General features: G+C 60.9%; 2 protein-coding genes across 2 annotated transcripts in view; both read right to left on the minus strand.

The window, feature by feature from the left end:
• The window catches only part of CACNA1S (calcium voltage-gated channel subunit alpha1 S), a 60,516-nt gene extending 36,799 nt beyond the window's left edge, over positions 1-23,717 (minus strand). Inside the window, exons 1-9 of the mRNA XM_027095976.1 lie at positions 23,376-23,717; positions 21,714-21,819; positions 9,476-9,615; positions 7,343-7,485; positions 7,053-7,205; positions 4,414-4,619; positions 3,020-3,123; positions 1,233-1,378; positions 727-808 (exon numbers count right to left, since the gene is read on the minus strand). Coding sequence (XP_026951777.1) covers positions 727-808; positions 1,233-1,378; positions 3,020-3,123; positions 4,414-4,619; positions 7,053-7,205; positions 7,343-7,485; positions 9,476-9,615; positions 21,714-21,819; positions 23,376-23,527 — 1,232 coding nt within the window. The 5' untranslated portion in view covers positions 23,528-23,717. The remainder of the gene's footprint in view (positions 1-726; positions 809-1,232; positions 1,379-3,019; positions 3,124-4,413; positions 4,620-7,052; positions 7,206-7,342; positions 7,486-9,475; positions 9,616-21,713; positions 21,820-23,375) is intronic.
• Positions 23,718-24,977: 1,260 nt separating this feature from the next.
• Positions 24,978-25,520, minus strand: ASCL5 (achaete-scute family bHLH transcription factor 5). Its single transcript, XM_027095999.1, has one exon. The coding sequence runs from the start codon at positions 25,518-25,520 to the stop codon at positions 24,978-24,980; it is 543 nt and encodes a 180-aa protein (XP_026951800.1).
• Between the last annotated feature and the right edge of the window lie 221 nt (positions 25,521-25,741).

Consider the following 25,741-nt stretch of genomic DNA (forward strand, 5'->3'; position numbering starts at 1 on the left):
TGAAACTGCTCCGAAAAAAAGAAAGTCTTAGAAAAAAAAAAAGAAGGGTTGTGTCTGTATAGAGTTGCCCTCAATAGAAAATTCTAAATTTAAAATGTCCGTTGCCAGTTTATGTGGGGATCATATTCGTTTAGCCAACGAGCCCTCGCGGGTGCTGGGCACTGTGTTTGGTTCTGAGGTGACAGTGGTTAATATGAGAAACCTCATCGTGTAAAAAGTGAAAACAAAACCCAAAAAAACTGGGGTGTGTGTGTGCATGCGCGTGTGCGTGTAAGAGAAATGAAAGCGTGCAAGAGGCTTCAGAGAGATACAAATCTAACTGTTACCATGGTTACCTCTTTGAAGGGCAGAGAAGGCCATCTTTTCTTTGATGTATTTCTCTATTGTTGGATCTTTCAAAATCACAGTCACGTATGAATTTGGAAAAGGAAGCAGCCAAACAGAACACATGGTCCTCTCCAGCTTCCTGCCTCCAGCCCCCCCGCCCGCGACACTCATGGTGGTCACAGGCTAACTCCCCGTCTGGAGCAGAGGTTTCCGGGACTAATTATCCCACCGGCTCCCAGTTTCTTCCTTACGTGGTGAGTAAATAGGTCATCTGCCCAGTGCCCTCCAGCTGCGCTAAGGGAAAGAGACCCAAAAGCCACCTAGGGAGGTGACCGGGGTCTAACTACATGTCTCAGGGAGCTGCGGGCTGGGAGGACCCGCAGCTGGGCAGATACTCACATAAACTGGATGACTTTGTTCAAGCCTGCGATTTCATACAGGCTCTCTGTGTCAGAGCCGCCTTCATCCAAAGCCAGCTTCCCTGGGGACAGACAGGTCCAGTTGGCCAGGCTTCCGGGCCCCTCTGGGCTGGACACACCTGGAAAGGGCCCGCTGACTGGGGACACCTGTGACAGCGACCCTGGGTGGGCCTGGACCCCTCCCTCTGTGATTTCCTGAGCCCTAGAGAGCCTGCATCGGAGGGGAGGGCGGGTCCCCAAGGGGCGGTGCAGCACTTTCGGACCTTGTGCTCCGGGAGGGCCCAGGGCACACCAGGCCGCCTCCACCGCAAGGTGTCAGGCTAGGCCTCTAGGGGCCGGGTTTTCTTATCTGCAAAGTGGTGATGCTGTTCCTGCCCGATGGGCCCCCTGGGGCTGCAGTGGGGGCGGGTGTGGAGGTGCCCCTGTGGGAGCTGACTGCGAGGGCAGCTCTGGGGGGGGCTGCCGACCTCGGCCCGTGGCTCCAACCTTCTCTCAAGTCGTCCACATCCATGACCTCGCCCTGCGTGATCCAGCTCAAATAGCCCCGGAGGTCCTCATCCAGCTGCTGCTTCTCCCGCAGCTTCTGGAAGGTTCCCCTGGACTTGGCCTTCTCCCGCTCCTTGGTGAATTCCCTGCAGTGGGGCGGGGGAGGGGGAGGAAGAACGCAGCTTCCTGGGGCGAGGGAGCCCGTTCTGCGGCTGGACGTGCCCCCCCCCCCCCCCCAGGGTGCCCTGGGGTCTGGGGCCCTTTAGGGGGGCGGGGGGGGGGCCCTCCCCCCCTCACCAGCCCCGCCCTCCAGGCCCCCCCCCACCCCGTTCCTTCTTTTCCTCCCATCTCATTTCTCCCGCCTTGTCTTGGGTGACCTTGGACATTGGGGTTAATGACATGACCGTGCATTGCCCTAACAGAATTGCCATGAACCCTCCGATTTTCCATACTGCCCCGACCCTTTAGGCTGCCTGAGTAGTTTAGCTCTGCTTACAGACTTAAGGCCCTGGGGGACATGCTCCTGGGCCTGGAAGAAACCAGACAGCAGCAATGGAAGGAAAGGACCCGAGGGTCAGCGAGGGCTCAGAGCGGCAGGGGGAGCCCTGGGCCCCCACGCAGGGTGAGGAGGGGAGTCCAGTCCGGTCCGCCCTCCCTGGGCTCCGAGGGGCGGGCTGGGGGCAGCAGGGCCAGCCCGCACTGCCCGCACCCTCAACGTTGCCCAGGGCAGGGTCCAGGAGGGGCTCTTGACCATTTTGAGCCCTGGCCCCTTTGGGGGTCCCGCGAACCTATGGGTTGCTCCTCAGAACAGCGTTGTAAAATGCTCCAAATGAAACCACAGCTTGACAAAGGAACCGAGGAGTTAAGACATAGTTGTTGAACTAGAAAGTGGTGATAAAGTAACATATGTGCTTCTTTATTGAATCATTAAGTAGCAAGGTCAGGCGCAGTCTAATAACTGTCATAATTTTGAAGTAGTGATATTTGCAACACCTGTGCTATGACAAGGGATTCCTGTTGGGACAAGTCATGGGCAGAGCTGGTACCACGTCATGGAAGGAAGCGCTGCATTTCAGTTGGACTCAAAGAAATAAAGGCAAGTTCTTCCTACCCTAGTCCACGGACCCCCTGAATTCTATGTCCAGAGTGCCTGGAGGGAAGCTCTTGCGGTGGGCACAACGGGGCCGATGGCCACTTCCAGGCTGCCCACCGTAGCTGGGTGGAGCCGTCATGGACAAATAATGACCATGAGTACTTAGCACTTCTGATGTGCTGGCCTCCATTCTAAGTACTTTACGGGTATTAACTCATTTAATCCTCCCAACAGCCCTGTGAAACAGGCACTGAAATTATTCCGATGTGACAGATGTGGCTCATGAGGCACAGAGAGGTTAGGTAATTAGTCAAAGGTCACACAGCCACCAAACAGTAGTGCAAGGGTTTAAACTTGGGCCTCTCGCTCCAGAGTCTGTGTGCTTAGCCTGAAGGCCATGCTCAGTGCCGAGCTTCAGCCCAAGCACCTCCAGGGACAGGAGGCTGGGGTCTCGGGGCTTCACGTGGACAGAAGGAAGCGAGGATGGGAGAAGCCTTGAGGAGAAGGGAGAGAGGTGAAGACTGGAGGGACTCCTGCCTGCATCTGTTCTCTTCTGGCTAAAGGGGAGCCAGGGATGAGCGGGGGTTCTAAGCCACATCTCCCTGCCCACTGCCTCCCCTCCTTTCCCCGCCCCTCTCCTTTCCCCGCCCCCCTTCTTCCTCCCCTCTCTCCCAGCTGTCTTTGAGCCCCTTACCCGCTCAGCACGCCCAGCACCAAGTTGAGGATGAAGAAGGAGCCCAGCAGGATCAGGGTGACAAAGTAGATCCAGGGCCACTCGTTCCCAATGGCATCGTTGACCTGGTCCAGACGCAGGTGTGAGCCCCATCCCCGATGTGAGGGCTTAGGCCCCCTTGTCAAGCTGGCCCACGCACCGCACCCGACGGCGGGGGCAAGGAAAGAGGCCATCTGGGTCCGGAGAGGAGCCTCTTCTAGCCTGAGGACCTGGGACTGGGCCTTGCTGATGGCTACCGGCCGGTGGGACTGAGCCCTGCCTCCCTCCGGTCCCCGGGCTCCCTGCCTGCCCCTGTCATGCCGGCTACCTCCAGTCGGCCTCTTTACAACCGAGATTCCTCACAGTGGAAGAAGCACTAAAAAGCCTTGGCCTGCGCTTGGCCGGCTCCTTCAGGAAGCACGCCTGTGACCCTGGATGAGGCGCCGGCATCTCTGAGCATCGTTCCATCTGCCTCCTGAGCTGCTGATGGGAGCTCGCTCCTCACAGGCTGGTCACGGGTGAAACAACACGCGCGACCGTCCTTGGAAACGTTTAATAATTGGCTCCCGTAATCTGAGTTTACGAGAGCTACTCCCACTAATCCTTTATATGTGCAAAGCATTTGATGGGTTTACAGGCATCCCCCATAGGTAGTGTCAACCCGCGGCTGAGCTCCGGGGTTGGAGCCGGACGGTTAGAGGTCAATTCTTGGCCGTGTCGCTCACTAGTCCAACAGCGGCCAAGTCACCGAACGTCCCTGAGCCTCGGTTTCCTTATCCGGAAAATGGGATCAATGCCTCCCACTGTTGGAGGATCAAAAAAGAAATGCAGCCTAACTCTTGTATCACCAAACAAGTCAACTTCTCCAGCAAGAGAACGTCTACGGCACTAGGTGCCCGCACTGCGGTAATTCAGTTAGTGCCCCCGCTAACCATCGTAACTACCCTGAGACGGAGTTATAGTATTTTTATTTTATAGACGAGGAACCTGATATCCAATCCTATTTTTATGGAAAAGCAATCTTGCCCAGCAGCAAGAAGAGAGACTCAAAGGGCCCTTCCTTCCTCGGGAAATCTGAGATTCCACGCCATCGGCACCAAGTCACTCACAGCCAGGATTAGGGACAAGTTAGGACGTGAGACCAGAACCCGCCGAGCTCCGGGTTTCCGTCCCTCACCTGCTCTTGGGACTGCGGACACAGGTGGTACCTCGGCCTCCCCCAAGGATGCTAGGACACACACCTGAGGCCCAGAAGGGCTCCCCGGGGAGGGGCGAGGAGAAGCGGTGAGACCCTCAGCCCGGGACTGGCAGGCCCCACCCGCTCCCGGCGAGCCTGTGCTGGGGGAGACAGCTGGCGGGCTCGGGCCCAGACCCACCCAGTAGAGGACGTCGGTCCAGCCCTCCATGGTGATGCACTGGTACACGGTGAGCATGGAGAAGCCAAAGTTGTCGAAGTGGGTGATGCCGTGGTTGGGGCCTGGCCAGCCGCCCCGGCACTCGCTGCCGTTGATGGTGCAGCGGCGCCCTGACCCCGTCCGGGCACAGGGCGACGGCTTCTCGTTCTCCACCGTGGCCACGATGTCTGTGGGCGGGCGGGGGTGGTAAGCACCGGTGCAGGGGCAGTAAGAGGGGGCAGCAGGGTGCGGGTCTCAACATCAGTTTAAAGTCGGGGAGGAGGCCTTGCTGGGAGAGTGTGGTGCAGACCATAGGGGGCTGGGCCGAGGGCAAGGATACGGATACGGATACACGGATATGGACAGGGACACAGGCGTCTGCAGACAGGAGCTCGGGCCCAGGGCCTCACTGGAGGCGCGGCTTCTATGGACTACAACCGATGAAGCAGATGTGATATATCGTTTGTACCCACAGAGCTCTGTAAAAGGAGGCAGCAGCCCAGCGGGGGCGGAGGTGTGGGCCGGGCCTCACGCTCCGGCTTGAGAGCTCTGTCTGGGATACAGAAGTGGGGATGCGCCCCGATGCTGGGATGCGCTGGACTGGGGGGTGGATCTGCTTTTAGCGGGGTGTCCCCAGCAGGCCTTAGCATCCAGGGAGCGCCTGAATGGTGCTCTTATTGTCTCTAAAGCCTGAAATTTGGGTGACGTCTGTGTCCCCTTTTCCCCTGGGTAGGTTTGGTCTCCTCTTGTGTTCAGAGAGGTCAGACCGTGAGAGATCGAGTGGCCTTCCTTAACCTTGTTACCAGGGGGCTCAATTCTCAGGAATGGGACAGGGGGGCACAGATGGTCCTGAGCTTGGCGTGTGGTCCCCAGCCCCTCGCAGCTGGGTAACCCCCATCCCAGAGGGGCTTGGGAGCGCTACTGGTCAGCACTGGGCAAGACCTCGTGTGAACACCAGGCGAGACCCTCGAATTTCGTTTGAAGGTTGTGCTAGAAAGCCCCCTCCTCTCTGCCCTGGTAATGCCGACGAGAGGCCAGAGATCGTCATGGGGACAGGAGGAGGCTGAGACGGAGCAAGTTAGGAACAAGCCCAGCGACAACGCCGTGAGAGGTGTCGTTGGAGCTGGGCTGCCGTCCCCTTAGGCGAGCGCAGGGAAGTGGGGAGGGTCCCTCAAAACTCTGCAGGTCTCCACCACCGAGTTAGGGGCTCGTCCTAACAGAGGTCACCTCTGCCTTGTGCTGGGTCCTGTTCCTGCACCCCCAGTGGCAGCGGCACTCGGCCCGGGGAAGCTGAGGACCAGCAAACTGCTGCTACCTGAGAGCGGGGACCCGGGAGTACGGTCCATCCTTTCATCGAAATGCCCAGGGGCTTCCCAGGTGGCGCAGCGGTTGGGAGTCCGCCTGCCGATGCAGGGAACGCGGGTTCGTGCCCCGGTCCAGGAAGATCCCACGTGCCGTGATCCATGGCCGCTGAGCCTGCGCGTCCGGAGCCTGTGCTCCTCAGCGGGAGAGGCCACAACAGTGAGAGGCCCGCGTACCGCAAAAAAAAAAAAAATGCCCAGACTCTATGTGCCCCCTCGTTTCTCATTCTTTGAACAGATGTAGGGGCGGAGTTTTCCAGATCCATGTGACATGTGATGTCGCAACAGACCGAATGCAGCGATGGGAGAACTCGGCTGACATCCGCTAAGCCAGGTCAGTAAGGAGGTCCAGAGCACATGTAAAACGGTACCACTCTTGTCGCCAAACATTTTTGGTTTGGTTTGGGAAAATAAAGTTATTTTTCAGTAATTTTTTCAACTTTGAGAAAGTATATTATTTATGTTAGTATGTAAGTGGTCTATTACTGTTCTTTTTAAAACAAGTTATTAAATTAATACTATGACATTTTTCTCGGTTTTCATTCCCAACACCGTACACATCAACAGACAAAATCTATATAAACAAAAACTCTTTGGGACCCTCAATAATTTTGAAGAGTGCAAAGGGGTCTTTTTTTTTTTTTAATTAAAAATTTTTTTTTTGGCCACACAGCACGCAGGATCTTAGTTCCCTGACCTGGGATTGAACCCACGCCCTCGGCGGTAAAAATGTGGGGTCATAACCACTGGACCACCAGGGAAATCCCCCAAAGGGGTCCTGAGAGCAGGCAGTTTGAGAGATGCTGGTTTAGAAGGTGTAGTTCAAGTTCATCCAGGCCCCAAGGTAGCTCATCTCTGACCAGGGGCCATTCGGCCGTCGGGTGCTTCCTGAGTCCCATTCAGACCCCACCCTGTGGGCCCTGGACTAAAAGCTAAGACTCCAGCTACAAGGCAAGTACAGACAGAAATTCGGGCTGGTCCTGAGCCTACATGTCAATCCACAAGTGGCCAGAAAGCCCAAGGGCACCAGCCTTATGTGGGGCAGGGGTGCTCAGAGGAAGAACCTGACCGTTCACCCCCTTGCCCCCTGACCCCAGCAGAGCTATTTCCCGCCCAATCTCCCTTGTCCAGGAGAAAGCCATCCCCAAGGTCAGTGGATGGGGGAAGCAATGACCTAGTCCTGGGGCTTCTCCACTGCTGGGTGAATCCCCCTCTCGAGACATCCCCAGGCCTTCCCGACACGCCGGCCCGGAAGCTCACCCGTCCCGATGAAGTAGCAGGTCTTGTGCATCTTGCCCTTGAAGAGCTCCAGCCCGATGATGGCATAGATGATGGCCATGAAGAGTACAAGCAGGGCGATGTGGAACAGGGGCTGCATGGCCTTGAAGACGGAGTTGAGGACCACCTGCAGGCCTGGGGGGTGTGAGGCCAGGGGGAGAAGGATGCCTTAGCCCCCCTCTTGGTCTCCTGGCCCTCCCTCGGAGCCTCCTCCACACCAGGGTAGGAGGGGACCCAGGACTGGGGCGAGGGGGAGGGGCTCTGCCACCCACTGGGCACCCCGGACACCAGCCGGAGCGGTCTGAGCACGCGGAAGGCCCTCAGAGCCTTGACGTCCAAGCCGGCGCCTTTGCTGCTCATTGGGGCTGTGTTGGTCTGGATGACGTTGACCTGCTCCAGAATCACGGTGAAGACCCTGGGGAGGATGAGAGGGAGAGAAGGTGGCCCAGCGGTCCACTAAGCCTCTGGCCCGGGGCTCAGGGGCCCCGTGTCCCATCCATGCTCAGGGTACCGGTGGAAAGACTGGGGGCAGGCGGCAAGGTACAGTTCATCAGCCGCTAGCAGCTCTGGTTTGGTGACGCCCGTCTGAGGCCACGTTCAGGCTCAGTAAGAAGAACGTCGGGTCCATGTGTGATGGCCACTCTGGGTCCTGGAGGGGGCAGCTACGGTCAGGCCGGGGGCTGAGCACAGCCCGTGGTGGGTGGAGGGTTCCAGCAGCCCACACTCGTGCTCGGAGGAAGGGGGAACGCGGAGGAGAGAGCCCGGAGCTGGTTCTCCGTCGAGCTCTCCTTCACTGCATTTCTGACAAAGCCCCTTTATGGTCCTTCCTGCTCTCAGTGTACTCCGATTGCCACTATCCTTCGAGGTCCATCTCAAGTCCTTCTTTAGGAACCCTTCCGTTGATATCTGAACCCCCTGGGCTGCACCGCGTGTGAAACAACGGTGCGCTGCGTGGCCTTGTCCTGCACAGACTCGTGGCCTCCAGCCAGGCAGTCCGTCAAGGGCAGAAGCTGGTTCACAGAATTCTCTTTGTCCTGTTATGCCTAAAGCAGCACTCGGCAATTAGTAGAGAAGGAATATAATTTTTAGTGAGTGGAAGGGCAGCCTAGTGGTTAAGGGCAGGCTCTGGAGCAAGAGTGCCTTGGTTTAAATCCCGGCACCGCCACTGGCTTGCTGTGTGACTTTGGGTGGGTTACTTGACTTCTCTGTGCCTTACCTTCCTTAAATGGAGAAAATAAGAGGATTGTTGGGAGAATCAAATGAGATGGTACATGTAAAGCACAGAGGAAGTGTATGACAAACGCTGCTGTTATAATTGGGTCGTGGCTACCAAATCGCATGTTATGGGCTCAGCCACGCCCCCCCCCCCACTCCAAACTCATACGTTGAAGTCCTAACTTTTGGGGCCTCAGAATGTGGCAGTATTTGGAGATAGGACCTTTAACGCGGTGATTCAGTGAAAACGAGGCTGTTCAGGCGGGCCCTAATTCAGCCTCCCATCCTGGCCCTTGGAAGAAGAGGCAACTTGGGCACACACCAAGGGTGCGTGTGGATGGAGGAAAGACCACGTGGGGACACAGCGAGAAGGCGGCCGTCAGCAAGCCAAGGAGGGAGGCCTCAGGAGAATGCAGACCTGGCCACACCTTGATCTTGGACTTCCAGCCTCTAGAACAGTCAGAAGATACATTTTTGTGGTCTCAGCCCCCAGTCTGTGGCATCTTGTTACAGCAGCCCAAGCAGGCTCATACGGGTTATTAAACGTCTGTTCTCATGGACCCAAATAACAGGTGCTCAGCACAGGCCCATGGAATAAATGAATAGATGATAGTAAAGCATGAGAAGTTTATGAACGTCCAGAAACTGCTGGGCACTGGAGCCACTCACACGTTTCCAGTTTTGTGTGAAGAGAATAAGGAGGGCTTCCCTGGTGATGCAGTGGTTAAGAATCCACCTGCCAATGCAGGGGACACGGGTTCGAGCCCTGGTCCTGGAAGATCCCACAGCCGCGGAGCACCTAAGCCCATGTGCCACAACTACTGAGCCTGTGCTCTAGAGCCCGCGAGCCACAACTACTGAAGCCTGTGCGCCTAGAGTCCGTGCTCCACAACAAGAGAAGCCACCGTGATGAGAAGCCTCTGCACCTCAACAAAGAGAAGCCCCCGCTCGCTGCAACTAGAGAAAGCCCGCATGCAGCAACAGAGACCCAACGCAGCCAAAAATAAACTTATTTTTTAAAAAAAGAGAGAGAAAATAAGGAGACTGGCGGTGCCTGGCTGGGGAGGGTGTGAGCCGTGGGCGCCCCCGCCCCCCCTCCCGTCCCCCGCCCACACCCCTGCACTGCTGCACCTGCCTCCGGGCCCTTGGGCAGCCCGCTGAGCTCAACCGCACCCCCGGGCCTCACTCACCCCAGGAAGACAATGATAAAGTCCAGCACGTTCCAGCCGCTGCGCAGGTAGGCGTCCGGGTGGAACAGGAAGCCGTAGGCAATGATCTTCATGGCGGCCTCAATGGAGAAGACGATGAGGAAGAAGTACTCCAGCTTCTCCTGCAGGGCGAGGCAGTCACACCACGGCTCCCCTACCTCTGCACCCTGTTCCGCCGCTTTGCGGCCCGGTCCACGGCGTCCCGCGCCGCCAGCTCCCTCCCTCCCTCCCTCCCCCCTCCCCCCTCCCCCCGCGGGTGGTCCCTCCCCAGGGGGCCTCTGCTACGTTGTGTTCCTCCTCCCACTTTGTCTTCTTAGCTGATCCCTAGCTGGAAATGCCACATGTATTTCCGTCTGGTTCATTTCCTATCTTACGCACTACAGTATAAACTTCATGAGGTGTGGGGGTTTTTGTTATTTTTTTTTTAATGACTTCACTTCTCAGGCCTAGAACTGGACGAATGAATGAACGGTCAGGGCAGCCCCCAGAGTGAAGGCCCCCAGATGGCTCTTGTTTGGGCGGCTTTCTCCTCCCTCGTCCTGACGACTCACAGTAGGAGGTGGGGGACAGTCCTCGGGACTCCAGCTGGGCCTCCCGGCTGCTCAAGGTCTTACCTCTCATGTACTTTTCTGTAACCCCCGGCCCACCCCAGCTGCCCACACCTGCTGCGGCCTGCAGGCAGCCACTTAAAGGGCACAAGCACCGACGCGCCAGGCGGGTGTCGGGGGTCCCTGTGCCTGGACGAGGCCCCACAGCTCGGAGGCCAAGGGCTTCGGCTTAGTGCCCCCTGCAGAAGGCCTTGCCCGCTCCCCCAGACCCTCCCCTGCCTGTAGGCCGGCTCTCTCAGCCTCCCATCCTGGCCCGGTCACCCTGCCCCATCCTCTGGGCCCAGGAGAGAGCTATTTCCGGAGAAGCAGGTCACTCTGTCAGAGCTCCAGGCTGACGCCGCTGTCCTTGCAGCCATCCTAGCCAGGCTGGTGGCTTCTGAGAGCTCTGCACACGCGCCCCCACCAGCGAGCCGCCCCCCAAGCCCACCCCGCCCCGGACTGGGCTGCAGCCCTGCAGGACCACAGGAGCACATAGAGAGAACTGGACCACCGTCCTCTGGACCTCACAACCCAAGCCCATGTCACCGTCAGTCACCCACACCCACCCCAGAAAGCCCGCCACCACTGGGCCAGCACACTACAGAGCCATCACTGTACTGGGGCCACCCCGCTAGTGACCTGGAAGAGAATTTACTTTAACTTCCGAGTGGGTAGATGTGGAAAGCAAGGGAAGAGGGCGCCAACGGCTCGTTACTACGGATCTGGTCCCAGAACCCTCCCAACTTGGTATTCAGAGCATTTTCCTGAAAGCAAGTTCTCCCTTTGTATGTTGAGGGGGAAACTGAGGCATATATGGGCTAGGCCTGCTTTCCTTAACCTGGACCCTAGTCCCTTCCACCAATTTGTAATTCCAAAGCTTTCTCCTTCCTCCAGAAAACAGTAAGGCAGGGTTAGAATGCAAAGCAACACCGATCCATTCAAGGGCCTGTGTAGGGCCACCGGTGGGGATTGGGGCAATCGCTCCGCGGAGAGGCCCTGCCAGGGGCGTCCGGGCGGCCCCTGCCAGGGGGTGGGTGCAGCACGGCCACGGCAGGGCTGAGGGGGTGGGGGTCCATTCCCCCGCAGGGCAGGCTGCCCGGGAGGCAGACGCAGCATCAGGAGAGAGGCAGGAGGCGCAGAGTGAAGTGGATTCAGTGTGTAAATGCCCAAGTGGCTGCCACCCCAGGGGCAAGGCAGAAGTGGGCTTGAGGGGAGGGAAAACAGGGCCCCAAATAGCTGCTGTGCTCACAGGCCGGGCGGCCGGCCATGTACCCGGAGGGCCGCCTGCACCTGCCCCTGCCTGTCCGGCTGCCGCCTGGCTCCCAGGGGGCTCGTCGAGGGCCCTGGGGTCCCGCAGGTTCCGCGGCCCGAGAGCTCCCCCGGCCCGACCCTGGAGCTCCTGGAATTACAGCACACTGCGTGGGAGCCCTGCGTACGCACACCCCCCGCCCCCGCCCTAGGAGAGGCAGGGGGACGTGTTCCTTCCTGTGTCACAGAAACTGTGCCACTGATGTCACCGTGGGTGGCCCCCGAGCCCCTCCGGCCTGGGCTCTTTCCCTGGCTGCCGCGGGCGGCGCTGGCTGTCTGTCCGAGATCCACGTCCTCAGCCTTCCCAGCCCCCACCTCCCATCCCCGCTTCCTTAGGCTCCCCACTCCAGCGGGCAGAGAGAAGCAGGGGGTTTCGCGCACAGCGGTTCTCTCGGCAGCTCTGTTTCCCTGGGTGAGTTCCTAAGCCTCCGTGAACCTCAGTTTCCTCGTCTGTAAAACAGAGATGACGATTGCTCCCTGCCTGAATCAGCGGAGGACAGGAGACCGTCGTGTGGGGCGTCCGCCTCACCGGGCCCCTCCCGACGCTCAGGGGGTGACAGCCTTTCCACACCGCGTGCTCTGGTTCTCGCAGAGCTGTGGTCCGAGGTCTTGTCTGGGGGCGGCTCACGGGCCTGGGCTCCATCCGGCCCACCTCTAACCCAACCAGACACTCCCTGCCCCAGAGCCTGCTCCTCCGAGGGGTCTCTGTCTTGTCCAATGGCCCTGAGTTGCCCAGTGGAGACACCCGGGGTCTTTCCGGACCCCTCCCGTTGCTCTGCCCTGGGTACCTCCACCCACCCAGCCCAGGCCTTTCTGCACCCTAACATTTGCTGGATCCACCTGCACTCCGCACCGGCCGGCCTGTCCCCCAAACTCGCACAGCCTGTGTCCCCACGCCTCCCCACCTGCACGACCCCCTGACAGCCCCCGTGTGATGTCCAGGCCCCGGCTCTCCCGCTGCCCCGGTCACGGTGCCCCTGTCCACAGCGGCCCCTCTGCCTGTGTCCCCAGGTCCGTCACCCAGCCGACCTGTCATCTGCCCAGATCCCTCTGAGCCCCCAGGGCGAGCTCCCCCTGTGTGGCCCACAGTCCCCGTACCACTGTGCTGCTCTCCACCACCCTCCGCCAAACTGCAGGCCCCCGAGACCATGAGCGGGGGCCCCAAGAGCGGGGATGCCCCTGGTTTCTCTGCCACAGAACGGAAGAGGTGACATTCCAACGGCAATGGGAGCTGGGTGGGGGCCAGGGGCACCCACGGGCAGCTTCCCTGAGTCTCTGATGGTGGTGGCTAAGGTGGGGCTGGTGGCGGGACTCCCCCAGCCCACCAGGCAATGATGCTTACCCGGGGCACGGCTCCCCTCCCACCCACAAAGACCTCTGGGGCTCAGGGCTTTCGCCCTTGCCATTCCCTCTGCCTAGAAGGTCCTTCCCAGACAGCCCCACGGCTGCTGTCTTCTTTCTTTAGGACCCCAACCCCAAAGTTGCCAGAGGCCCTCCGGACCCCTCCTCCCCTCCCCCAGCTGTCTTCTTCCCCTGCTTGGGCTCTTTGTCAGCAGCTGTCACTGCTTGCCGTGCTCTGTTTCTCTCCTTCCTTTGTCCCCCCCAACCTGAATGTACAGTCTAGAGCCTTTGCTGTGTCACCGGCATCTAGAACCACGCGGCCACGTGGGTGTCTGATGTGTCAGTGTCCCTGGCGCCGACCCACTGTCGTCACCCTGGGATGAGCGACGTAGAGGCTCTGAGAAGCAGCATTTGGGAGCCATCAGAGCGACGTGCCACACCCTCCAAGCACGTGGGTGGGTCACAGACCAACGTGGGCTGTGAGTCCCACACGGCACAGGCTGTGACACGGTCCCGCGTGGGAGGACAGCTGGTCAGCCCACGGCTGGATGAGATTTAACAGCGACAAAGTGGTCTTTCCTCACAGATTGGCTGTGGAGCTCTGCTCTGGGGCACACAGTACTGCCTGGCGCACAGTAGGTGCTCCGGAAGTGTTTGTTGAATGAATACACAACGGAAAATTTAACCTCTGCCGCCACATGTCTCCAAAGCAGGTGTGGCCTCACGATCTCTATTCCCGAGAAGGGATGCTAGACCCCGGGCTCTGGCTCCAGAGCAGGGAAGACGTGCCTGCACCAGCCCCCCCCCGCCCCCCCGACCTCGAGGGAGGACCATAAACCTGTCTGTCTCTGAGGCGAGGACTCCGATACCAGCTGCCTAGAAGGAAGGACCTTAACTACCAAACGTCCCTCCACAAACAGGCCTCTCACTGGGCCCCTGGGGCCACGCTTGGCCGGAGGTGGACCTGGAACGTGACCCTGACCCACAGGCCTTGCACCTGCTTCTGGGGGCGCTGGAGCCAGACCCTCCCAAAATCCTGGGCTGGAAACAGCAGGGCTCAGGCTGCATCCGCCCCGCTTACTGCCTCTATTTTCGGGCTGAGTCCTCTCTCTCCAAGGGTCAGCCACCCTGGCCCGACGGCTCACCCGCCCTGGCAGGCCCCGGGCTCTGTGGGGAGGGGGTGGCAGTGGGCTGGCCTCAGTCTCCCTGTCTGACTGCAGAGGGGCCGCACTCCTGCCCCGGGCACTGGGGCTTGCCCGACAGCTGGCCTGGACCCCAGCCTCCCAGCCCCCTGCAGCTGGGGGGGGCTCTGGGATCTGCAGGGTCCACAGAAAGACCCTAACAGGCTGGTCGGGGCAGGGCTGCAGAGAAGCCACAGGCAGCTGTGGTCACAGGTCCTGGGAAGGCGGCCGGCCCATCCCAGGGCTGAGGCTCCTTCCTTAGGGTCAAGGCACTGTGACCTGTTAGGACACAAATCTTAACTGTGGGGCGAGGGGAGTGGCGTTCCACTGTATTTGTTAACTCTTTAAGGCACGTCTGCTTCAATGAGCCAAAGTGGGTTTGTCTGAGGGTCGGGGAGCTGGCGCCTGTAGGGGGGTGGCCCGTGGCGGTCCCCAGAGCCAGCGCTCGGGGCAGGCTGGCGGGCACTGCTGCCACGAGATGCTTTTGCCAGTCAGGGACTGTTTCCCTCCTGGAGTCATCCCCTGTCTCGCCCCTTAGGCAGATGCTGGGCCCTGTGCCTCGGGAGAGGTTTGGAGGCAGGTCCCGATGGTGGTTTGCTGAGGCCCGACCCTGGTGTGGGAGGCATGGTGGAGGCGTCTCCCCAGCAAAACAGAGACTCACCCCAGGGTTTGGAGGTTCAAGGGTAGATTGACCTTGGGCCTGCTTCCCCACAGCACCCTGAAGATGCGGCTGGATCTGGGAGAGGGGCCCTGAGGACGCCTGAGAAAGCAGGGTACGGGCTTGCCAAGGCCTCCTGCTTCCTGAACGTGGAGACAGCGGATGGTGGCCTGGGGAACCATATGGCCAGAACAACACGGCCTCGGCCCGGCCGGGCGAGGCCCTACAGCCCCTGCTTCTTGGTGCTGCCTGAGACCCGGGGCTGGGGCCGCAGGATGACCAGAGAACAGCCCTGACTGAAGAGGGATGTGGGCTTAGGACCCAAACAAAGTTGGTTTCTAGGAATAAAGATGGTACCTCTTGGGCACCCCAGTGGTGGGTTGAGCTTCACCCCTGCTCTGCTGCTTTTCCTAGGTGCAGCTGAGGGAGGTGGGGCTTGGAGGGCAGTGGGGCTCCAGCCCACCTGCCCCGACTCGGCCAACAGCGTCTCGGGGGGGCCGGCCTGGCGTCCTGTGACCGCACCGCCTGCAGGTGTCCCGGGCCCTGGCATTTGTCTGCATGACCACCTGAGCCTCCAGGTCTGGAAAATGACCTGCTGGAGTGAGGGAAGTGGCTATATTTATCCCAGTGAACTCTCACCCAAAAGGGTGCGGTCTGAGCGGGCTTCTCCACCACCCTGCCTTCCCCCCGTCTTCCCGCATGGAGACCAGCTCCCATGGGTCCGGGAGGGTCAGGCGTGTGGGGCAGTCCAGAAAAGGGAGCCAGTGGAGCTGAGGGTCACAGAGGAGGAGCCTCCTCGCCTGGGGCGGGGTGGTGATGGCGGAGGAGAGAAAGCGGGGAGCCCACCTGGGAGAGGGTGGGAGATGGTACTGTCTTGGGTAATCGTGGTGACAACAGCTCTGGGTCATTAAGCTTGTGTGCCAGGCCCTGTTCTAGCCACACACACACAGTTCATCCTCACAGGGACCCTGAAGGGGAGCACTCTTACCCCCATTTAACAGATGAGGAAACTGAACCACAGAGAGGTTAAGTAATTTCTCCAGGATCGCTTCTGAGTGGCAGGGCCATAATGTGAATCCAGGGTCCGTGGCCTCAACCACGCCGTGCTGGGAGGGGGAGAAAGGGCGCCCAGGGACCCCTGGAGGGGCTCATCGGAGCCTGTCCCTCGCCCCGCAGGCCTGGGCTCGGAGGGGCTTGGCTGTGGGCTAGGAGTACTGTGAGGGCAGAGAGGGGACAGAACGGCCACCTACTCTGCCATCCCCGTGTGCCTGCCAGACACTCGTCACCACGACAGTCCTGGGGGCACTCTGAGTCCCCTCGGTGGGAGAGGGCAGGCTCCGAGCGGGGCCTAAAAGCCAGGCTCTCCTGTCATTTTGCCAGAAGCTTGTCCGGTGGCCCCGGCTTGGACGCCTGTGCCCTGCAAGTCCAGGGTCCCTGACGGGCCAGGCCAGAACTGGGGTCCTTCCGAGGGGAGGTGGAGTGGGCTGTGGCCTCAGCAGGCACATTCCAGACCCTAAAAAAAGACAGCGCCCTGGATGCCAGAGGCTTAGCCAGCAGCAACCGGAGCCCCAGGAATGTGCAGGGGCTGCGGTCTGAGGGCAGGCGGGCTTGGGAGGGAGGGAGGGAGGGAGGCCCCGGAGGAGAGACAGGCCCATCCAGTCCTGCCGGCCTCCCCGCGCCTGCAGCACCAAGGCTAGCTTGACCCGTTCTACCAAAAATCATTTAGAACTCGGAAATCAGGCACCGCGTGCTTGTTGGAACCTTTGCTCACAGGTCCGGCCAAGGAGTCCTTCGTTGTCTAGGGCGGGTTTCTCAGCCTCAGCACTCCCCGCATTTGGGGTGGACAGCTCTTTGTTGGCAGGCGCGGGGCTGTCCTGTGAGTTGCAGGGGGGGAGGTGTAGCAGCATCCCGGCCTCTGCCCTCTAGACGTTAGCGGAGCTCAGGACACAGGCTCCTCCCCAAGCTCCAGGCACCGCCCAACGCCCCTCCCTGAAACCACTGACCCGGGGGCTGTACCTTTGCTTGAGTCTCAGGATTCTGCCCCCGAGAAGCACAAATGGTTTCTGCCTGATAGAAACCGTCATCCCACGGCCACACTTCCATGGCCCTGTAGCTAGCCCAGTGTGCCACCCGGCAGGCAATCCTAGCCTATCACTTTTTCTCCGATAGCATGGATTCCTGTTTCTCAAATTCTCTTTGAGCCAACTCTACCCTCCTCCTTGTTCCGTTACCCGTTGAATTAACCTCTGACATGCGTTCCTTCTATATTTTAATCAGTTTTTACTTTTAGTTTGTGGGCGAAGTGATAGATCATTTCTAGCCTGTCCCCAGAACTGGTAACTCTGGTCACGGCTCTTGTTTTTCCACGTGGGTGCCCTCAGGCTGGCCCAGGCTGGAATGGAGACCCTCCCAAAGGTTTCCTTTAATGAATTCAGTCAGGGAGTCCCCCAGGAGCAGGGCTCCTTCTGGCCTCAGGGAGCAGGTAGCCCTTCGAGGAGCAGAGCTGGACTTGCAGGGTCCTGGTCTGGTGCTGGTCTCAGCCTTCACCTCCCTGCCCCTCACTGGCCCTGGGGCAGCTCAGGGTCTCTTCCATCCTCCTGCTTCCCTGACCCACGGTGCCCCTTTGTGACCAGAGTCCCCAGCCTCCACTCGGTTGGCAGAACCCTGGGACAGCTGTGTTAGCCACTGGCCCTGCAGGCCTAAAGCAGCCTGCTCTCTGGGGCAAGTAGGGGTGGGGCTGGATCTCAGCATCTGTCCTGGCCTGGACGGGCAGCACCTCCACAGTCGGGAGAAAGTGGGGTCTCACGCAGGGAGGGGCCGGGGCCTGCTGTCCTGGGACCCGCCCCCCGCAGGCCACTCCCCAGGGAAGCAGAGACCCCTCTCCTCCTGTGTCGCCTTCTGATGTCCAGGGAGCCACGCCCAATGCCCCACCGAGGGTACAGGTCTGCCCGCAGCGTCCACTGGGCATGTGCTGTGCCTCAGTTTACTCATCTGCAAAAGTGAGAAATAGTGCTGCCTTGTGAGGCCGTGGTGGGCATTCAGGGGGACAGTGCACTGAGAGCCGTCAGAGCAGCGCCTGGCGTGGGGCAGGTGCCCGACAGCCGAGGATGAAGATGATGATGGCGATGATGACGATGGAGATGATTGGCTAGAGGATGGGGCCGGGGGCGGGGTCAGGAAAGCCGTTCAGATGACTTGGATGTTGGAAGGAGAGGAGAAGGTTTAAAGAGATTGGGGACAGGTGCGGGGGGGTGAAGAAGAATTTTTTGTCTGAAATAATCCTTTGGTCATAGCTGCTAGGGATTATACCCTTTGACTCTGGAACAACCTGGGGTCTCTGTGACCAGGGGCTTTGTGGCTGGGGAGCCCACGCTGAGGCACTGTGACCCCCGCATAATAAAGATTCCTTGTGTCGTTAGACAACGTGGCATAATTTATAAGGGCTTGACTCATCCAGAACCTTCTCTGAACTTTACAGTGTTATCCCCATTTTACAAGTGAGGGAACTGAGGGCACAGAGAAGTTAAGTAACTTGCCCAAGATCACACAGCTGCAGCTCCAGAGCCCATCGTCTGAACCACCGTCAGCTTCTCCAGCCCGGCTGATGCAGTTTTCAGCCTCAGTGAGAGCTGGGGCAGGGGCGGGGGGAGAAGGAGGAAAAAGCTCCCGGAGGGGCCCCCTGGGAGGCCTGACACCCTGATTGTTCCCAGGACAGGTGTCGAGGCTTCCCTCCCATGAGTGAGGGTGCCAGCTGCCTGGAGTCTGCACACCAGGCCCCTGTGGGAAGCCTTTCTTGCCCCCTGACCTTTCCCCCTTCACCCCAGCTAGTCTGCAGTCACCCGAAGCGAGGGAGCTTCTGTCGCCCAGTGCTCAGACCTGCAAATCTCCGTGCTGGGTGGACGCAGGCCTCTGCACCTGCACCGTCGGGGGTTGACCTCGCTGTCCCCCTCCCCCAGTCCAGCCTGCTCCTCCCCCAGGAACGCCTGTCTCGGAAAGCGACACCACCATCTGCTCCGTCACCCTCTCTGAAACCCGAGTGTCACCCTCGCCTTCTTCCTCCCCTCCCCCATGCTCTGTCCCCACGCCCATCAGGCCCCGAGTCCACAGATCCCCCCCGTCCTAAATCTCCCACTTCTCCATCTTCACCGTCACCTGGGCCTCAGCTCCACTGGACACCACTTTCCCTGCTTCTGCCCCCCCCCAACCCCGTTCTACCTGATGGCCTGAGAGATATTCCAAATCCCAGCCCGTCTCTCCACCTCGTGCCTCCAGCCCTTTGCCCACGTGCCCCCTCACCCAGAGCGCTCCTCCTGCGGGGCTGCGACAGCCTCTCCTCCATGCCCCACACTCATGTGGGACCTGCTCCAGGACTGGCCGGCCCAGCGCAAGATGCAAGTGCGCGGCGCTTGTGCACAACCTGTGCCGCTAAAGGTGCGGAAATGCCTTCCTTCCACGCTCCCTTTGTCAGCCTATCGTGGTGGGGTTTATGGCCTATTTAGTGTTTTGAGGAGGGTGCAGACCCTCCCAGGCACCTCCTCTCCGTGACCCAGCGCACATGCCGCCCCCAGCCATGCCCTGGCCCTTCACACGGGCCCAGTGCCTCCACCCAAGGTGGACAGGCCTCCCCCAAGGAGACACAGAGCACCGGGAGGGAGGAGGGCCAGAAGCCAGACCCTGCAGGGCCGTCTCTGAATGGGCCATGGTGCTGTCAGCCCAGGCTGGGGACAGCCACCTCCATGGCTGTCCTGACACACCGAAGGGCATGTGTGCCAATCCTGACGCTCCCAGGACCACGCCCAGGCTCTTCCAGGTGGCCTCCCAGGGGACTGAGCTGAGCGTCTGCTCTCAGAGACAGGGGAGGGGTGGGAAGTGACAGAGGCAGGACCACGAGTGGGCCACGGCCCTGTGCCCCATCCCCGTTGAACTTCACTTACAAAACATGGACTCAAAGATGAAATTATCAGATGTTTCGATGCCATGACCCCAGAGCATCACCCCCTGAGCACAGGGCCCTCCCGAGTGCAGGTCACACCCTGTGAAGCCGGCCCTGCCCTCCAGGCTCAGGTCAGACATGCCATCCGCTGGGGCCACCCTGACGCCCCCGTCTCACTCAGGTTCTCCTCCCGGACAACGTCTAAGTGCACCCAGACCTTGCATGTTTCCCATTTCATTTTAACTGCTTGTTTGATTGATTGGATAAATTAATCTCTGTCAAGATGGGAATTATGTCTGTTTGGTTCACAAGTAGGTCCCCTGTACGTGCCAGAGATGTAACAGGCACACGACAAATATCTGTTAAAGTTAGCGCAGAGTGGGTCCTTGGGCCTCCCTTCTCCCAACCATGGTTCTGTTGGATGACTGGAGGGGTCCCAGACCTTCCTCAGATTCCTACAAAGTGGCCAATAGGGCGACGAAGAGAGGAAGCCCCCATCTCCCTCCCTCCTGCTCTAACTGCCCTCCCTTCCCTCTTGCTGGCTTTTGTGGAGATCAGCATATAACTACAAGGAGAAGCGGGGAGGCCTCAGCTAGGAGCTGGCTGTGTGACCTTGAGTATCACCTGCCCTCTCTGGGCTTCACAACAAAGGGTCCCTCACCGACGAGCAACGACCCACCCAGCTCTGACCTTTGACGTGATGGTCGTTACTTTGGGAAGGTTTCCGGTCCGGTTCTGCCAGAGAACTCATCACCCTGTCTCTACGAACCCTAGAACTTACCCAAGACTCCATCACTCAGCCCACAGGCCAAAGGCAAGCACACAGCACCGTGTGAACGTTTTAGGGTAGCCGTTTTGCTTCAAGATGGCAGGCGACATACCCACTAAAGTCTGATTCTGCACCTTCAAGGAGGGTGGAGTTTCTTTCCAAAATAGTCAACTTCTTAAGGAGTTGAAATGGAACCGAGGCCCCCTGATATGAAGTCCTAAAGGGTGGAGTGGATGCAGGCCCCCCCTGGATTCCAGAGCAGAGACAAGGGACCGGCCTCATGGGGCCCAGCCCCCGAGGAGCACCGCCCCCGCCTGCCTCACCACAGGGCCTGCCTGCTCCGGCTCCCACTCCCCGAGCTTTTCCACTTATAGCCAAGCACACACTTAGAATCCCAGCTTCTCCCCAGCTCAAGATAGATTCCTATGGAAACCAGCGCAAAGCAGAGGCAGAAACAGATGCCATCCTTCCAGGCCCTGGACGCATGCGTGACGGTTCTCCTTCCGCCCACCCCGCAGAGTTAGTGCAGGAAAAGCGCGCTGAAAGGGCATGTCCGTCGGCCTGTCCCCTCAGGGGCCTGGTAAATGCCCAACACCTCCAGGGGCTTCCCCAGGGACCCTCGTACCATCACCACACTGGTGGCACAGCTATCCAGGCCGGGTCTGAAAGTCAGAGCCCCGCGTCTGAGACCCTGGGAGAAGACGCGTGCATGGGGGTGACCCCCTGAGCCTCAGTTTCCTTGTCTTGTAATGGGTCTAATAACGTTACTGACATCGTGGGGGCAGTTACAGGAAGCGAAAAAGACAATCATGTAATTTTGGCATCCGATAAGCACTTAATAAACACCAGGCATTTTATTGTGATCTAGCTCTTGGGTAAGTCCGTCTTTTACCCCCCACTAAGCCTCAGTTTTCTCATCCGTAAACAGAGTGAGCTGGGGAGGAGCCAGGACAGCCTGGTTCTGGAAAGCCCCTTCCAGCCGCGGCCTTTTCTGGCCTGTGGACTTGTCACTGGTGCCGGCGTGAGGATGGTGTGGCTCTAACACAGTGCTCTCTCGCCGTCAGGCCATCCCGGAAAGGCAAGCCCCACGGAAGCACGGTCCCTCCGGGTTACAACCAGGGAAGGGAACTCGGCATTCAGCCCCCATCGCTGGCCCTACAAAGCCTCAGTTTCCACATCTGTCAAATGAGCCTAGTTTAGGGGCCATGGGGAGGAGGACGTGGCTTACTGGCGCAAGGAGCTCAGCACAGCGCCCCTGGCACAGTACTGATATCATGGAACCCAGCCCGGCCAGGTTTCCCTGCAAAGCTCTGAGCCCCTCAGCCAGTCCTGCAGGTGGTGGGGACGTGGGGTCTGTATCCTTGGGGGCTGCAGCTCCAGTATCATCTACCAGCGCGCAGCCTGGGCGGCAGGCCGGCAGGAGGAAGGGAAGACCGCTCTTACCAGGCCGAGGTTCAGAGCGCTGCTGTCGTCCTCCGGCATGGGCAGGTACGCAGCCAGGGCCACACAGTTGGCAAAGATGGTGAGTAAGATGATGGTCTCGAAGGGTCTGGTACAGGGTTAAGGAGAGCCCTCGAGTGAGGCGTGGGATTTGTGGGATTAAGGGGAAGGGCGCACTGGGGGTCTGTCTGGACTGACTACAAGGCCAGGCTGATGGGCCCACGTTGCCCTCCTGCAGGGCACAGACGGGGCCAGGCTCCTGTGGGGCACCCGCCTCCCTCTCCTCCAACAGGGAGTGTCCACTGAGACGCTTTGGGACCACGAGGCTCTGGCTCCTGGCTGGGGGCTACTCAGCCTCAAGGCCCGGGGAGTCTTAAGCCCCCATCTCAGTACTGATCCCCCCAACCCCCCAGCACCACCGACCACTGCTCTCCCCGCTCCGCGGAGCCACGGCCAGACACGCCATGGCGTCCTCGCAGAATCAGCAAGGGAGGCTGGGGCTGCTGCGGCCTGGGCTAAGCACCCCCGGGAAGCGGGCCGGGAGGGATGAAACCTGGACTCCGCAGCCTGAGGAGGGGACGGTAACCGACGGTAACCGACGGCATCCGTGGCCCCAGGGCCATGCACCCACCCACACAGGCCCTGCCAGCCATTTTCCGGAGGGCACTCCCACCAGGCTCCCTGGATTTGCTGGTGAGTAGCACAGCCTCCGGGGAGGCTGACCGTTACAGGGCGGCTGTGGAGGGCACTGAGGGGGAGAAGCGGGGAGGCCCGAGCTCTTCGTGTGTGGTTGGGGGATGCCCTGTACAGATGGCTAGAGGGAGACCCCACGCCCTTCCCAGCCACCTTCCTCTGCGGTTTGAAGAGAGGCGGCCTCGGGGCAGAGGACTGGAGAGGGGACAGGATGCAGGCGAGAGACACGGGTGGGGAAGTCTGCCCCCGACCCCCAGACAGGAGGGCACGAGGCTCCTGGGTGCCGCGTAGGGGCAGGGCTGACTCCTACCCAGACCTTCCAGCTCCGCCTGGGTTTTCCTTGTCCCTGCGGCTCCCTTACTCTCCTTTCTTCTAGGGAACAGCTGGTGGGAGCCTGGTCTTCCAAAACCCTTCAGAAGTATTTCAAATATGCCCGAGCAGCTCACTCAGCCCCCACTTGACAGTGGCCTCCCCCCCTGCATCTCCTTCCTCTCTGCCCCAAATAAGCTGGAAATTTTCATCATTCTTCCTCGCAGAGCTAATGCCAACGTAGAAGGGGGCTCATGTCCCTGTGCCCACGTGGTGCCTCCCACCCAGGCCTGCTGTCACAGCAGAGCTCGGTGCAGGCCCATCTCTCCTCCCCGCCCTGCCCGCTGTCGCCTCCCCCCACCCCAGTCCTGTCCCATAACCCAGGGAGGCTGAGAGGAGCCCTCGACGCTGGGGACTGGGGATTTGGGCACACCTTCCAGCACCTTCCAGAGACACTACAGAGGCACTCAGGCTGCCTCCAGGACCTGGGCCTCAGCCCCGGGGGCCCCTGCTCCTCGGTTGAGGGCTTCCTTCGCAAAGGCTCCCTGCTCCATCGCCAGGCCCCGGTCTCCGGCCCCCCAAGCCTGTGATCTGTGAGCCCCGCTCCTCGCCTCCCCTGACACACACACGCACCCTGTGCAGCCCCTTGGCCCTGAAGGATACTTCCATTCCACGATGCTGATGCAGGCCCTCCTCACGGGGTTCTGGAGAGTCAAGCAGAACAAGGCCCGCGGCGGCCTGGGCAGGACCTCGGGAACCGGCTTCTTGGGCTGCTTCTTCCTCAGGCCCTCATCCTGGGGCGAGGACGGCTCCATGGCTCCCAGAGCCTCAGCCTCTCTCCTGCTCTCCACCCGCTGCCCTCTCTTCCCCGAGTCCCCAGTGCCCCTGCCTTGGGGACTGGGCGGCTGAGCCCCTGGGCGAGCCTGCCCTGCTGAGCCAGCCGGGGCGGGCCGGGGATCACTCTCCCTGCTCCCAGCGAGTAAAATTAGCCTCCACGGGCTCTCTGCTGCCCAGCCGAGCTCCCGCGGCCAGGCAGCTGTCATTCCTCCCCAGTCCAGCCAGTGACAGCCCAGTATGTCCCCAGGGAGGCTGGGGGTGGGGCTGGGGGCTCACACATGGGTCTGGGCTGGGGCAGAGGGAGACAGGATGGAAGGTTTGAGGCTGGGGCGACCGAGAGCTCACGAAGTGCTATGAAGCCACAGGCTTCAGACTAGCCCCTTGGTGTCAACGTTCAACCCACCCCTCCCCGCAGGCCCAGGACACTGTCCAGAAAGGGTGCCGGGTGGTCCAGCTCAGTAGGAGTCCACAGCCCTCCCTCACATGTCTACCTGCAGCCGTCAGGCCAAGATCCTCCACCCTACGCCCCGTGGGGGGGGGCTCCTGGCTGTGCCCACCTTTCTCCCCGCCCCCCCAGCCCGCCCCTAGCTGTGCAAGGGGCGCTGTCTATCTCTGGGACTCCGTGCCCTCTCCACGCCGCCCTGGCATGCACTAAGCTCTCTGTAAATGTTAGTTGAATGCATGAGGTAACAGAACACCTCACGCAAGTGCCTGAGTGGGAAGGAGACGGGGCGCCAGGGAAGGGGGAAGGCGGACAACCACCCGGGAATCACAAAACCCAACGTCTTTATTTAGCCCCGTCGTGCAAACACAGCGCTGGTACACCCATGCGGTCCCCATGCCCACAGAGTACAGTCTGAGGGGGGAACACGCAGTCCTCACCCACCCCAGGGGCGGGGGGAGGGGGGAAGGAAAGGCCCACGCTGGGGCGTGGGGTGGGTAAGGCCCTCCATTAAGGAAGCCGGAGGGCACCACCAACGCGCACACTCCGCTGCCTCCTGGGCTGAGTGCACGCTGAATCTGGCCTGCGCCTCTCCCTCTGGGCTCCTCTGGGGGGCGGGGGGTGGGGGAGGTGACAAGCAAGTCCTCGAAGCGGACGCTGGCGTCTGAGGCCATCTCGTGGAGAGCAGGGGCGTGGCGTGCAGACCAGAGCAGACTTGCCTCCTGGGCTGCGCCCGTGGCCACGGAGGGCGGAGCAGGACCTCCACGACCGGGGCACCTCCGACCTTCCCTGCGCGAGGCTGAGGCCCAGTCGGAGCCCGACCCCGGGGTGGCCGGCATGGACGGGGTGCGCGCCCTCGCCGCCCCCCGACAGCCGCTCTGGCCTCTCTTGTGCCCCCGCTGGAAGGGACGGGGCCGTGGTGGCGCTGGCGGAGGGAGGGTGCCGCGGACGCTTGAGCACCCCGAGCCCGGGCGGCCCCAGCGCGGTCAGTGGCTGCAGTCCTCCGACTCGAAGAAGGGCGAGGAAGAGCAGCACGACGGCTCGGACGAGTCGGGCGCCAGGGGGGCGCGGCCGCGGGGCTCGCGGGGCCCAGGGCCGTCGGGGGCGGCGCGCAGCAGTTCCTGCAGGTGCTTGATGTAGCGGATGGCGGCGCGCAGGGTCTCCACCTTGCTGAGCCGCTTCTCGGCCAGGGCGCCAGGCAGGTGGCCGCGGAGGCGCGCATAGCCCTCGTTGACGCAGCGGACGCGCTGGCGCTCGCGCTCGTTGCGCTTCTGGAGGAAGGCGGGCTCGAAGGGGTAGTGGCAGGCGCCCAGGGCGCCCGGGAAGGGCGCGCCGGGGAACGCGGCCGCGTAGGCGTCGCAGTAGGGCGGTCGGGCGGCGCCCGGGTACAGCAGGAAGGGCACGGCGCCCAGAGGCTCGGCGCGGGCCGGGGTCGCCGGTCGGGGAGGGGGCCCGATGCCCAGAGGCAGGCAGCCGGGGGGCGCCGCGGGCCGGCGGGCCGCCAGCGCCCGGCAGAAGTCGTCGTTCATGGTGCCGCGTGGAGCCAGACCCGGAGCGTGCCCCGAATCGCCCCGACTCGGGGTCTGCGCGCCCTGCCCTCGGAGCGAGTCACATCGCCAGCCGCGGCTCCGGGCGGCCGGACTGGTCAGGGCTTCTTTTCGCTCTGGGAGCAGGCTCCGAGGTCCCCCTAAGGCGAGCCATCGCGGCGGACCATGAGGCCTCTGCAGAGGCTCCGCGGGCACGTCTCAGA

Source organism: Aethalodelphis obliquidens, unplaced genomic scaffold (genome assembly GCF_003676395.1).
Source record: "Aethalodelphis obliquidens isolate GAN/ISIS:26980383/991018 unplaced genomic scaffold, ASM367639v1 scaffold97, whole genome shotgun sequence".
Classification (NCBI taxonomy): Eukaryota; Metazoa; Chordata; class Mammalia; order Artiodactyla; family Delphinidae; genus Aethalodelphis; species Aethalodelphis obliquidens.

Coding starts and splice junctions, on each gene's coding strand:
- ASCL5 (XM_027095999.1), bottom strand. CDS start 25,520: ATGAACGACGACTTCTGCCGGGCGCTGGCGGCCCGCCGGCCCGCGGCG.